The sequence below is a fragment of the Pelobates fuscus genome, chromosome 1 (genome assembly GCF_036172605.1).
Source record: "Pelobates fuscus isolate aPelFus1 chromosome 1, aPelFus1.pri, whole genome shotgun sequence".
Taxonomy (NCBI): domain Eukaryota; kingdom Metazoa; phylum Chordata; class Amphibia; order Anura; family Pelobatidae; genus Pelobates; species Pelobates fuscus.
Window position 1 is genome coordinate 479,174,499 of NC_086317.1, and position 15,138 is coordinate 479,189,636.

A 15,138-nucleotide genomic window follows, 5' to 3' on the forward strand; every position below is an offset into this window, starting at 1 on the left:
TCCCTTACTAGGAAATTAAATAATACTGCTTTACCGTATTCACAGAATAAGTATGTTTACATTGTTACAATACATTGCATGTAACCGCTGTCGTGTGATTTAGCAACATAGACAAACATATTTTACTGCTGTTTCTCTTCTTAATCCCTTGTGGTTTATTTGCTACATTGCCCCAAAGGATTCTAATGTGTGTATTCCATTCATTTAAAGGGAGCTCTGACCATTGAAAACAGTTTTATAAACCCACTTCCCACCGACAAACTAGTACGGATGGGTTAAGGTTCATTAAAATATTTATACATTAAATTCCTGCCAAATTTGGATTTACACCATATTTGGATTAACACCATACACCAAGCAGAGCCTTTGGGAACAGTTGTGCCTATTTGCCAGCAAAACCAGACTTTTTAACTAAAGGGTTACAACACTGCAGCCTGTGGGATTACTAAGGGGTTAAACACTGCAGCCTGTGGGGTTACTAAGGGGTTAAACACTGCAGCCTGTGGGGTTACTAAGGGGTTAAACACTGCAGCCTGTGGGGTTACTAAGGGGTTAAACCCTGCAGCCTGTCCTGATCATCTCATCCTGAAGCGCTCACTGACACTTCTAAGATACTTTAATATATAATGAAGACAGATAATGTAAAGTATATGTTATGACCTTATGAGGCGATACTTTCCACATACAGTTAATACAGCTACCTTGCCAAAAACAAATGGAATTGCTTAATGCAAAGAACAATGCCCGCTGTACATGGAACTGGAAATTCGTTTCTCCTACGGGTGAGGGACAACACAGGAGCAGAGGAAATAGTAAGGGTAGTTTTATGTCAAACATACTTGTTTTCCTGGCACTATAGTGCCCTGAGGGTGCCCCCACCCTCAGGGTCCCATTCCCATGGCGCTGAAGGTGGAGGAAGGGGTTAATCACTTACCCTTTTTTCCAGCGCCGGGCTCCCTCGGCGCTGGGACTCTCCTCCCTCTTCTCTTCTATACCTTCCCTGCCAATATCAGTTGGCAGGGGAGACCTAATGCGCATGCGCGGCCATGCCCGTGCTCGCATTAGGATTAACCCATAGGAAAGCATTATACAATGCTTTCCTACGGGGAAAAATCTGCCGCTAGAAGTCATCATGCAGAGCGTGAGAACGTCAAGCGGCAGATATCAGACCAAAGATTTGTTTCAAACCAGTAAGTCCCTCTAGTGGCTGTCTGGTAGACAGCCCCTAGAGGTGGAGTTAACCTTGGATAGTAGTAATTATTGCAGTTTCTCAATAACTGCAATAACTTCTATAGTAGGGTAATCGGACATTGGACATTGCACCCAGACCACTTCAATGAGCTGTAGTGGCCTGGGTGCCTACAGTGTCCCTTTAAGGAGGTAATATATCCTAACAACAAACAGCACAGAAAGTGTCAGTCTCCAGCAACTGATCTGAGCTTTCTTTATGATGTGTTTTTGAGCAGTGTTTATCCAATTATCACAAATGAGATGTAGTGTAAATTAGCTGTTATTAATCAAGTGTGTCTGGCTGCAATGCCAGCGATGGGCTTCATATAAAAATAGTCGCTATAAGAAAAAACATTGATGTATAAAAGATAATATGGCAACACAAATATATGTGTAAACATTTCCATTTGTTGACAGAACGTGGAATATTGAAACTCACAAGGCAGGAAGTAGTGTAGTGCAACATGAAATTCCTTCACCAAAAAAATAGCACATCAAACATTTTAAGTTTGTTCACTAAATGTAAACATTAACACACGCAGTGGTGAATACAACAGAATGAAAATAATGTATTAAACAGTTAACGCTGAGTACTGACAAAAAAAAAAATGCTCATTTTATGCCAAACAGCCAAACTAAACAAATTCTTCACCATTTTTTCCAGTTTGGCTATAATGGGCTCCAAGTTATAATTTCCCTTGTCAGATCTCCACAATTTCTTATTTAATGAACAAACCCAAATCTTATTTTATTTAGTGAAAAACAGGTTAATCATAATGTCATTTTAACCCGAATATCCCCGATTTTGAAAGTATGTGAGGTGCGTAAGAACTAACATTTGCATTTTTGAACAGACATTGACCAGTCAACTGGTGTTAAAGACTTCCTATTTCGATTTTTGTAAAGGATCATTGGAGTAAATCACGATTTGCTTAACTGCACAACTTCGTACCTTCCAGGGATGGAAGGTTTAAAAGTGGGGTATATGGGTAATGATTGATAAAAGGCGAGTTCAGGAGCTTACAAGAAACAGGCCAGGTTTGTGCTTAGCAAAGGGGATCTAGCAGCCTGGTGCATGTGTGCAGTTCTCTCTCATTAGAGAAGTAATCTAGGACCCAGACAGAGACTTTGGTTCCATGACAATAGAAGATGAAAAATGTAAGTTATTGGCCAATATAATACTAACCTTTATATTGTGAATTAATATATTCAATTTATGAGAAAACCCGATCCTATGGAAGTACGGTAGGTTTGTTTGCATACAGTCTTCAACAGAATGAGTGTATAAACACCTGGTACATTTCTACAGCTTGGAAACCATACATCACACAATCCATGCAAACCTAACAGACAGGCTAACGAGATGACATCAGAGAAAGAAGAGGAGCCTATGTATGCTTAGTTAAATGATTTCAGCTTTTGTTTCAAAGCCATAAAAACATGGCCCACCTAAAGGCAGGAACAGAGTGAGCAGTGTCTGTGACAGTTACTATGCTTTAAATTGCTGTTTCCTCCTCCGTCTGCAAAAACGACAGACTATACCACAACCAATTGCAATAACTAGTACAATCGCTATTACTGATAATATAATCACTATTAGGTTAATTTTAGTCAGTTCCTCTTTTTCACAGATTTCAGGAATCAGTTGTTCTATAAGTATTTCTTCCTTGTTGCTATTAGAACTGTAGCAAGTTGTAGAATTTAGGGAGAGAACTGTTAATGTAGTCCTCCTCACCATGTGGGCAATCCAAGAATTCGCACAACAGCTCAATGGATTTCCATATAAACACAGGGTTTTTAACGTGTTTTCAAGTCCTTGGATATTGCTGTGTTGCAAATCGCTAAAACTATTGTTGCTTAGATCAAGAGTTTCCAATTTGCAATATTTATTCCAACTTGGCAACCATGTCAATTGGTTCCCAGACAAGTTTAAATCTTTAAGGTACATAAAAAGTGGGAGATCAACATTAAGCAGTTGCAGACCATTGCCCTCAACGTATAACACTTCCAGGGATCTTTCTAAACCTTCTAGTGCGTTTGGTGTTATTGTAAGTCCAAAGTTCAGTGATAGATCTAGATAAGTCAATGGGGTTCCATTGAAGGCAGACTGAGGTATCTTTTGCATCATGTTCTCTCTAAGGTTTAAATGCTGTAATGTAGGAATGTTGAAAAATGCTACACATCGATATTCCTCTGTCCTTCGTGTCATTACTCCCGAATTTGTAGGGCACAAATTGATATTATTATTTTGTAGGTTAAGCAGGACAATACTTGGCAGACCTTGAAATATTTTGGATTCAATTACATGAAGTCGATTATTTTGTAGATAAAGTTCTTGCAACCCTCGGAGAGACTTTTTAGCTAGAGATATATTCTGCAAACTATTTCCACTTAAATCGAGAACAACTAATGAGTTTTGTGGCACAAAGTATCCAAAGGAGACATCTTCCAGGCAATTTTTGCTTAGGTTTAAAAACCTAAGTAAGGGCATACTTACAAAAAAGTCATTGGGGATAGATTCTATATTATTGTAACTTAGATCTAAGTAAGTGAGCTTCGGTAAAAAAATGGTGGTTGTATTTCTAAGTTCACTTTCATCTTCGCTCCGAAGTTGGACTGTATCATCCATCCAACTTGTTTCATCGTCAGACATTTCACCTGAAAGACTTATTAGATTCATAGACAAGTTTAGAGTAGCTATATTGTTAATCCTTGGAAGAATAGGAACATGTAATAATTTATTGTCACTCAAGTCAACATGTTCAAGCATGTATTCTTCATCCGAATCGGAGGTATGAAACATTTCAATGCTGTTTTTACTCAGGTTTAGACTTTTAAGTTGTTGAAGTTTAAAATCAGAAATGCATGAGATGGAATTCATAGCAAGATTAATTTTGGTAAGGTGCTTTAGATGGTCAAAAGTACCTTCTTCAATGTGCATGATAATATTGTTCTGAAGATCCACCTCTTTTAGCTTAGGGGCACCTTCAAATGTCTTTGAAGAGAGCATAGTAATACTATTTCCTGACAATAAAAGATGTTGAAGATGTGGAGAGTTTTGTAGAAAAGGTCTCGTCATATCATTATACAAGCTATTTATTGATAGGTCCAACGTTTGAACATGGGGTAATATTCCAATTCCTTGTCCATTGTAATGGGCAAATCCATCTAAATAGTTTCCAGACATATTAATTTCCTTCAAATTAACCATGTTCTTGAAAGAATCGTGCTGAATAAAGCTAATTTTGTTGGCGCTCAAATCCAGATATTCTATTAACGAATAAAGAAACAGAGGACTCTCTGTGATGTTCTGCAGTTCATTCTTCGACATGTCAAGGATTTTGATGTTTGGGTGGAGACCCATGGGAATTTGATGGAAGGATTTGTTCTGACAAAGTGCTGCCATGTTTTCCTGCAGGCCAAGAAGAATAATGTTAATAATTGAGCAAAATATCACATAATTATATACAAAAGAAAATAAAAACAAAGCAAAACAAACAATTTGTATTAAAAAAATAACTAAATGGAGATCACTTTAGCTGATATTTAGCTGAACATTTCTATCTAAAAAAATGAAACAATGAATAAGAAAATCAATCTATCAATGGAACCTAATGTGTCAGATCCATTTCTCCTCCAGATTTTAGAATGGTAGCTGTTGTCTCACAATATACATATTTGTTTATTACATGAATACTGCGGAGCAGAGCATTTTCCTTTACAAAACAAAACATCTGAGCACCCAGTTTAATGCTTCACAGATTGGTCTTCAATGTAATTTAAAATTGGCAACACCTCAAAAGGATGAAAATCCCTGTGACCATAGATTAGTATGTCTATGATAATCACTCTATGTGAAAGACATCTGTATGACAAGAAGAGTCTGGAAAAACAATAACAACAGATGTTATTGCCCAACCCCAAGGATGCCCTCTCACGTGCTGTTTAGCTGATTTCTTATTTAACACCGTTTATGGAAACAAAAAATCCCTGTTTTTTATGGTCCGTATGTTGCTATGTACCATGTTTTTTTTTCCTGTGGAGGAAATAGTAAAAGGTTACTGGGGAGTAATGCAGCCATATTGTATGCATATATTATTATTATTATTATTATTATTATTATTATTATTATTATTACCATTTATATAGCGCCAACAGATTCCGTGGCACTTTACAATATTATAAGAGGGGGGATTTAACTATAAATAGGACAATTACAAGAAAACTTACAGGAACGATAGGTTGAAGAGGACCCTGCTCAAAGTAGCCTACAGTCTATAGGAGGTGGGGTATAAAACACATTAGGACAGGAAATAGCAATCAAAATAGGTGGGTGTGAAGCAGATCTGGAGGAGAGAGTAGAGTGCTGCCCTTTAGGAGAGAGCAAGAGACAGGTATGTAAGGCAGAGGTTACTCTGGGAGGCCATACGCTTTTCTAAAGAGATGGGTTTTAAGGCACTTCTTAAACGATTGAAGATTAGAGGAGAGTATGATGGTGGTAGGCAGGCTATTCCATAGGAATGGAGCCACCTGCGAGAAGTCTTGCAAGCGTGAGTTGGCCGTACGGGTGCGAGAAGTGGACAGGAGAAGTTCACGGGCAGAGCGGAGAGACCGAGAAGGGGCATACCTATGGATCTGACGGGCTAGAATTTGTCAATGCTTTATAGGTATGCTTAGCACTTTGAATTGACTTCTATAGGATACAGGAAGCCAATGTAAGGACTGACAGAGGGGTAAGGTGTGAGACGACCGACTAAAGAGTAAAATCAGTCTGGCGGCAGCATTCATTACAGACTGTGGCGGGGCATTACGGCTTTTGGGAAGACCAATTAGGAGAGGGTTACAATAATCCATGCGGGAAATTGCTAGAGCATGAACAAGCTCCTTGGTAGCAGCTTGCATAAGAAAGGGGCGGGTGCGGGCTATGTTTTTAAGATGGAATCTACAGTATTTGGTAACATTCTGGATGTGAGGCTCAAAGGTGAGGTCAGAATCAAGTATGATGCCAAAACAGCACGTTTGCAAGGGTGGACTTATGTGGATACCACTAACTTGTAGGGAGAGCGAAAGAGGAGGATCAGTATTAGGAGAAGGAAAGACAAGGAGCTCAGTTTTAGAGAGATTTAGTTTTAGAAAGCGAGAGGACATCCAGTCAGAGATGGAAGAAAGGCAAGCAGTGACATATTTCAGGGCGGCAGGGTAGAGGTCCGGGGAGGAGAGATGTATATGGGTGTCATCAGCGTACAGGTGGTAGTGGAATCCAAAAGAGGTAATACGTTTGCCAAGAGAGGCAGTATAAAGAGAAAATAGAAGGGGACCAAGGACAGAGCCTTGGGGGACTCCAGCCGAGACAGGACGAGACGAGGAGGTATCATTAGAAAAGGAGACACTGAATGAGCATTGGGAGAAATAAGAGAAAAACCACGAGAGGACAGAGTCACAGAGACCGACTGATTGAAGAGTTTGGAGAAGGAGAGCATGATCAACTGTGTCAAAGGCAGCAGAGATGTCAAGAAGAATTAGTATGGAGTAGTGTCCTTTGGATTTAGCTGTGATTAGGTAGTTAGTAACTTTGATAAGAGCAGTCTCAGTAGAGTGGAGAGGGTGGAAGCCAGATTGAAGAGGGTCAAGGAGAGAGTTGGAATTGAGGAAGTGAGACATACGGGTAAAGACAAGTCTTTCCAGAAGCTTTGAGGAAAAAAGGAGCGGGGATATGGGACGATAGTTAGAGGGGGAGGATGGGTCAAGAGATGTTTTTTTCAGGATAGGTATTACAGTGGCATGTTTAAGGCCAGCAGGGACAATGCCAGAAGAGAGAGAGAAGTTGAAGATGTGTGTTAAGGAAGGCACAAGACAAGGGGAGAGAAATCTGATATGGTGAGATGGGACAGGATTGAGCGGGCAAGTGGTGGGGCGAGAGGAAAGGAGAAGCGCAGCCACCTCTTGTTCAGTAGCTGAAGAGAAAGTCTGAAGGGTAGGAAAGGCATGATGTACGTGTGGTTGAGAAAGAGAACGACAAGGTGGGGAGAGTTCTTTCCTTAGCTGTTCAATCTTGTTGGTAAAGTAGCATGCAAAGCTGTAAGGTTAGTTTGGGGGGTGGGCACAGCAGAGTGAAGAAGAGGGTTAAAGGTGTCAAAGAGACCCCTGGGATTGCTGAAGCATGAACTAATGAAAGAGGAAAAGTATGACTGTTTGGCGAGGGCAAGGGCTGCGCTGTATGAACACAATATGAATCTATAATGGAGAAAGTCTGACTGGGTGCGAGACTTCCTCCAGGAGCCTTCAGCACAATGGGAGCATTTTTGCAGGTAGCTTGTTGATTTAGTATGCCATGGTTGAGGGCGTGTCCTCCTTGAGGTGCTTGTTTGGAGCGGGCTGCAGGGGTGAGGGTAGTGTTATATGTGAAGATGGCTAGTAAGGGACAGGAGAGAGATAGCAGTTGTGAATTAATATCAGTTGACGGCTGCTGGAGGTCAATAGAATTAAGGTTCCTCCTGAGTTGAGAGGGGTTAGGCTGAGTTTGTTGGGTGAGGGGGTACTCAAGAGATCAGAAAGAGGTAATTGAGTCTTGCAGATATTAGATACTGTACATGCATAAGAGAAAATTAGGTCCCAGCCAGCTACATGGCTGGGAGAATTAGCCCACTGTGATAGCCCAAGGGAGGAAGTGATTGAAAGTAGTTTAGAGGCTACTGAGGTTAAAGGTGGGTTAATGGGGATATTGAAGTCTCCGAGAATTAAGGAGAGAAAAAGAAGGGTAGCCAGGAAGCAAGGTGGTCAAGGAAGAGGAGAGGAGAACCAGGGGGGCGATAAATAACAGCAATGTTAGCAGAGAAGGGTTTGAAAAGATGAATCGAATGAATTTCAAATGATGGGAAAGAGAGGGAAGGGGGGGTGGGTAAAGGTTTGAAGGAGCAGTGAGGTGAGAGGAGAAACCCTACACCACCACCTTTACATTCAGAGTGTCTTGGGTTGTGGGTATAGACATGTTTCTGTTAAGGCTAGTAAATCTAGGGAACGAGAGATGGAGGTCGTGAACAGCAATGGATTTTGTAATATTGCAAACAGAGCGTGCATTCCAGAGGGCAGTATTGAAGGAGGATTTAGAGGAAGAGTAACATGAGATGGGAATGAGATTGGTGTGGTTCCTTGAGTTAATACGTGGTGGGTTTGCCGAGATGACACCGGGGTTTGGAGAGACATCACCAGCAGCTAGGAGCAGAAGGGTAGAAAGGAAGTGAAGGTGGGAGTAGGATTTGAACGTTTTGTAGGAGGGTATGTATTTATAGAGTATTGGGAGGAGTTGGTGGAGATAGGCTGGAAAGGTATGTGTAGAGTGCATGGGATGAATAGAGAGGGAAGCGGAGTAAAGAGGAAGTAATAAAGGTGGTGTTTCCAGGGGCTGGAGAGCAGAAGAATAGGGATATTTTTGTAATGAGAGAAGTTAGTGTGAAAGTGAAAAATAGAAGGGAGAACATTATTTAGAAAAATGTGTTTTGTTATATAGATATGAAGATTATACATATGCACATATAATCATAGACATATATATATATACACACACATATACCAATGAGTGTTTAAACCATGGTTTATGGATGCAGTTTGTTAACAGAAGGATTTCAGGTGAGGAGAGGTTTAGTGACTTGATTGGTGTGTTTTGAAAACCAGCTGATCTGCACTATCTATAAGTATGGTAATGACCATGGGGTGGCATGGGGTGGGGAAGGGATGGTGGGCAGCCTTCCAGAGATTATACCTCTGCTTAGGCGATTCTGTAGAGCTTGGTTGGTTGTGAGTACTGGGTGTTGCTATTCAATGCTGTTATATTGGGGCCCAGTTTGAAATATGTGTGCACGTGTCCCTATTTTTGGTGGGCCCACATCCCACTGCCTATCTATTTTATCCTGCAGTGCTTGAAATAATCCCTAAAAACACACTTCTTTAGGGTAGCCTATCAGCCCTCCCCTTAGCTCCTCACCCCCTACAACCTGTCTCTGCCGTCTCCTCGCATCTTCTCTGCACCTAGGAAGAGCAGAGCCAATTTATGTTTTTCATTATCAGGGAGCTAGACAGGTAAATTACCTGAGAGAAATGAAATATTTTTTTAAAAGAAAAGCTGTAGGGACGGGGTCTTTGCAGTATAACCACTTCAGTAAGAGGAAGTGGTTAAAGAGCTTAGTGTGATCCTTGACGTTTATTTAATGTAGTAGAACCAACTCTATATTTGATACATATTTTGTGTATATATATATATATATATATTTAATATTATATATGTTTAGACTTAAAGGGACACTATAGTCACCAGAACTACTACAGCTTAATGTATAGCATACATCTTAATGTATAGCATACAGCTTAATGTAGTGGTTCGGGTGTCTATAGCCTGTCCCTGCAGTCCTAGCATTGTATACTGTGTTTACATTGCTGGCTAGTAGCACCTCTAGTGGCAGTTACTATCACTTCCGCTAGAGGTGCTTCCTAGTCCAGTGCTGCACAGTGTGCAGCTACGCTCTGCATGGAGACACTGCAAACTCTCCGTAGAGATGTATTGATTTATTGTATCTTTATAAGGAGATGTTGATTGATGCTGTGTGTCACTTTGCAGCTCATTTGCAACAGCCTCCCAATGCTTTCCTATGGGACCAGCAGCAGTGTGGCTGGTGCAATGTCAGATAATAGGTTTGTAAAATCACATGTAATCTCCGGAGAGAGGGGGCCCGGGGATCTAACGGTGTATTCCAGCATTACAGTGTACAGAATACACTATAGTGTTCCTTTAAGAAGTAAAAACAATGTACTTTTAATATCTGAGAGATAAAGGATTGTGATATTTTTTTACATTTTTCACACACTAAGAGCTGATCAAATCACTTTTTTTTTCCTTTCACATACTTATTAAGAAGTTATTGGAGATTTTAGCACATTAAACACATTCTTGCGATCTCTGCTGTCTCAATGTCTTTGATCTTCTTGGACAAGTTTGGTAGTTTAGAAACAGATGCTGCGAGGGAAACAGCAGTGGCCGTGGAATGGTAAACATTGCCATCTATTAAGAAATTTACATCCCAAGAACAACAAATCCCAAAATACTCTCGGGGGGAAGAGATGACTGGGTATTTTTCACAGGAAATCAGGGCTCATGGGCTATGTCACATCATAGAATATCATTGGATTTATGGCTCTGTTACAGACAGACTTACATCCCAGGGGACCCCGGACCATGGGTGTCGGAATGTAAACCACATATCTGCTGATACAGTACAGCGCCTGCTGGAGAATTGTAGGGGGTTATAGTCAAGTAACATCTGGCATACCTCCCACGAGTTTCAGATATTGGGATTTGTGATAATTGTCAGGCAGTCCCAGATTTGGGATTTTATATTATATTTTATATTTATGTAAATATACACTGCGAAGCACTGTGTTTGCCCTATTTATGCGCTTTTTAAATAGATAGACATACACATAAAAAGTCCTGGATCCAGGGACCATCCTGATTTCAGGCTCCTGTCCAGCCATTCCAGGTTAGTTTCCTGGTGTCCCCAGCTTACTGATCTAACTTAGATCCATTTGACATTTTAAAAATGGCATCTATCATACATCTGCCTGGACGTTCTTTTAACATGAGCAGTGCTTGTGGGAAAAAGTCTGAAACATCGTTTAATTATGCATTTTTATGTTGAGGGCATATGTAAAAACACTTTGCAAAAGCTGTAGAGCTCTTGTCTGCAGCTTTTGCAAGCCCTCCTCTTCCAACCCCGCCCAGACTTTCTGTGGCTGTCCAATCACAAAGCTCAATGAGAAGTCTTTGCAAGGCAGGTGCTCTGAGCAATTGCTGCATCTTAAGTTAAACAAACCAGGAAGTAACATGTATAAATGCACGGTTTGTAAACTGGAAATAAATTTAAAAAAAATATACTGTGCTATAGGGTGTTTGGAGTGTCCCTTTAACATGCAAACACTATAGTTACCCTAACACTAAAGAGGTACCCACACAAAACACCCCTATTTTTTAAAAGCATTCATTTAAAATGCCATCATTTTTTTCTGAACAAGGTCAATATTTACAACTGTCAGTCAGGACGTATCTAGTGGTTGCCAAACTGACAAATGAATCAATCAGAAAGCCACTAGAGGCATTTCTTTTTGAAGACTTTCAATAGCCCGAATGCTGAATGTTTGGAATGCTTCTTATACAAAATCATTGTATTGATGTCTATGGGACACATCCAATTGGATGAGCACAGTGACTGCCGTGCATGCACAGTAGAACCCCACTGCTTCTCTGTAAGAAATATTGCATTGGTCAAGAGATCACATGGACAGATGTTCTCAGAAGTGGAGGAGAAGCTACCATAGGGTAAATGGTACGCGTGAGGGCCCATCATGTAAAGTTGAAGTTTATAAATAACATTAAATAACTTTAACATTAACAACAAGGTCAAGGTTCTGAACAAGGTCAATATTTACAACTGTCAGTCAGGACGTATCTAGTGGTTGCCAAACTGACAAATGAATCAATCAGAAAGCCACTAGAGGCATTTCTTTTTGAAGACTTTCAATAGCCCGAATGCTGAATGTTTGGAATGCTTCTTATACAAAATCATTGTATTGATGTCTATGGGACACATCCAATTGGATGAGCACAGTGACTGCCGTGCATGCGCAGTAGAACCCCACTGCTTCTCTGTAAGAAATATTGCATTGGTCAAGAGATCACATGGACAGATGTTCTCAGAAGTGGAGGAGAAGCTACCATAGGGTAAATGGTACGCATAGGGCCCATCATGTAAAGTTGAAGTTTATAAATAACATTAAATAACTTTAACATTAAAATAAAAAAAATATATTGCTAATGTTTGAGTGTCCCTTTCTTTATAAATCTATCAATAGCAAGTACATTCTGTAAACCAGAGAGATTTTTTAATTTTACAAGTAGACCTCTTTCCTGGAACCCTGCCAAGGTTAGACTGACAATATACAGTCTGGGCTGTTCTCGTCAGTCTCTGGCAAAATTAATGAATTCATTGAATTATATTTAAACAATATGTAACCCTCAGACCCAATACCAAATGTGCCAAAACAAATGGGTAAAACCCTAATTCAGATTGACTGCTATTTAACACAAGCACTTTATTTATATTTGATTTATCACTTTAAATAACAAAGCAAAACAGTGGTAATATTTATACATTTTAATTAAATATAAGGAGATGGATGATGCATTCTCTGTTTTGATAATCCTTCAACATTCACCTTGAGGTTAGCTCAAAGCTCATATGTAGCCGAGCATGTTACAACTACAATATATAACTGTCACATTTTCAACTATCGCAAATTCCTTCTTCTCCCCTATAAAATACAATGCTTGTTTCTGAACCTCAATGATTTATTAGCTCAATCTCTGGGGATAACATTGCAAGTAAAAAAAAGAACTCCACGTTTAAAAAAAACGAAAACAGTTTAGTTATTAAATAGGGTTGCTGGATACAATGGCATTGTCCATTTTGGCATTGAGACAGGGCCAGATTATCCACAAGCTGGTGACTGGAACTGCTGGAGGTGCAACTAAATTTAAGCTTCAACCTTTTTCCCACCCGTTATGTCTACATTTTGTCCATGTCCCATTTGCGGCCAAACTTGGCTTTGGATGTAAATCTAAACTAGTGATTGGTTGGAGATTAACACAGTTGGATTCCAGGCAGAAGTTGCAGAATTTATACTTCTTAATGGCAATAATCTAATAAATAATTCAATAAATATTTTTTAACTACTTTATATCTTGGGGAAAAAAACAGTAGAACCATCATGGACATGTTTCTATAGCAATGCCTTACAAACTGGCATCCAAAATATGAATTTTATTGTTATATTATTCTAAAATTCTTGCCAGAACGACTAGCCTGCACCGAATGTCTACTGCACGATTTAAGTTAATGTGATAAGCATAGAATAAAGTGGTCATAGGTTGCCATGCCAAATGCTATGAAGCTAAGTTATCTTCACCCTGACATAGTTTTCCTTTACATTATATGGTTTGCATTAAAAGTAAATGCCATGTGCAGGGTTATTCACAAAATCGGAAATTGCCGAGAGAACCGATGGGAGAATTGCAGCAGTCAAACATGACTATTTTATCGCCCTAGCTTGGCTATTTTAGACCAAAAGTTTCTGTCCCATGGAGAGCTCCCAACAATTTGCAGTTTAGTGTGAATATCCCTGCCAGAACTTCTTGGATGTTTACAGGAAACTCCGCATGAAGTATGAATAAGACAAATTGTTCGTACCATAACACAGGGTGACTCCAACGATGGCCGATACGTAGAAATCCCTTCTTTAACCATTGCCAAGAGAAGTAGGGAGTACAGGAGCATGGCTCTGTGTACAAAGAATAAATGAACGTCATAAATAAATCAGAACCGTGACTTTCCAATAAATACCCGACCTCCCAACAAAAAGATTAACAACATTGCCAACATGGCCAAAACACAAATTGTCTATGCAAAATGTTGTGTACGGGACAGAAGATGTATGAAGGAAACATGATCCTTTTTTTTTTTACTCTAGAGCCTGTTAGCAACAGATTTATTCTCAAGGCGACTAAAACAGCTGACATTTCTCAACCTGGCTCATTTTCCAACTCAATTTTCAGCTAGATTTTGCAACTCTTTATCTTCTCAAATGTTTTATTAGATTATGACTTGGCTAGTTAAATATAAATCGAATTGAACCATGCCTATTGAGTTATGTGCTTGTTCTAGATCAGGGGTAGGATGTTGTGGACTACACCTCCCATGATGCTTTGCTAGCATTATGGCTGTGAGAGCCTTATGGGAGATGTAGTCCACAACATATGGGGTGCCAAATATACCCCTGTATCTAAATCAATGGTTCTTATACTTTCTTTGACAGGGACCTGCATCACATAACATTTAGCAAGAAAACTCTGGGAATAACCTTCACTAAGAAATCCCCAGTGTCCGAGGTTCCTGGGGAAGCAGGGTTGCTGCAGTAACCAGTTTATTAGAATTATTATGTGTATTTATAAAGCTCCGGGCCTATTATGCAGAACTGAGAAGAAAGTAGGAGGAAACGTTGTCCAATGCACTCACACTAGTCTTTGCTCTATAGCACAATTCCTTTAGTCTAGATTAGAAGAAGGTCTGTTACAGGGGTAGACAGCATTCGTCACTCTAGATGTTGTGGACTACATCTCCCATGATGCTTTTAAAGCCATAATTCTGGCACAGCATCAGGGGAGATGTAGTCATCAACATCTAAAGTGCCTCAGGTTGCCTACCGCTGGTCTATTATGTGTCTTAATAATTATGTTGTCTCTGTGGTGTGGTTGCCACAATCAAGGTTTTAATGAACACAACAGCAAAATCACTCGCTCCCTGATACCTGTTCAGATGGTTAACAAACAAACAAAAACACACAGACACAGACACTATATGTTACAGAATATATCTTCCAAGTAAAATGATAACATGTTATTGTTTTTAATTATTTAATGTAACATATCACATTTACAATGTAAAGAAAAGACATCAATAAACAATGTACCATCATTTTCAACTTTAATACTTTATCAGTAGATTGGGGGAAAATCAGGGGAAAAGGGGGAAAAAAAGACAATTCCAAGAAAACAAGAATATGAATTATTAGAAACTGCTGAACTGTTTAAATGTTATCAGAGCCTGTGGTTTTATTCTTCTACTCAAAAGATTTAATGTGACATTTACTTTAAGACGACAGGGCGGCTTTAAGATAAAGAGATGCAGAACCCAATAAATGAAAAGACGAGATATTTAAGGCACGTAATGAAACAGAGCCAAACTTTGTACTTTTATTATAGCATTTTGCATGGAAGAGGCGATAAAAGGAAGACTGGATAATATT

At 39.6% G+C, this 15,138-nt stretch overlaps 1 protein-coding gene across 2 annotated transcripts in view; it reads right to left on the reverse strand.

Moving 5' to 3' along the window:
• Window positions 1–1,126: 1,126 nt before the first annotated feature.
• Window positions 1,127–15,138, reverse strand: part of LRRC32 (leucine rich repeat containing 32) — an 83,064-nt gene continuing 69,052 nt past the window's right edge. For both annotated transcript variants that reach the window (XM_063444994.1, XM_063444993.1), the window contains exons 2-3: window positions 13,524–13,614; window positions 1,127–4,642 (exon numbers count right to left, since the gene is read on the reverse strand). In XM_063444994.1, coding sequence (XP_063301064.1) covers window positions 2,720–4,642; window positions 13,524–13,610 — 2,010 coding nt within the window. In that variant the 5' untranslated portion in view covers window positions 13,611–13,614 and the 3' untranslated portion in view covers window positions 1,127–2,719. The remainder of the gene's footprint in view (window positions 4,643–13,523; window positions 13,615–15,138) is intronic.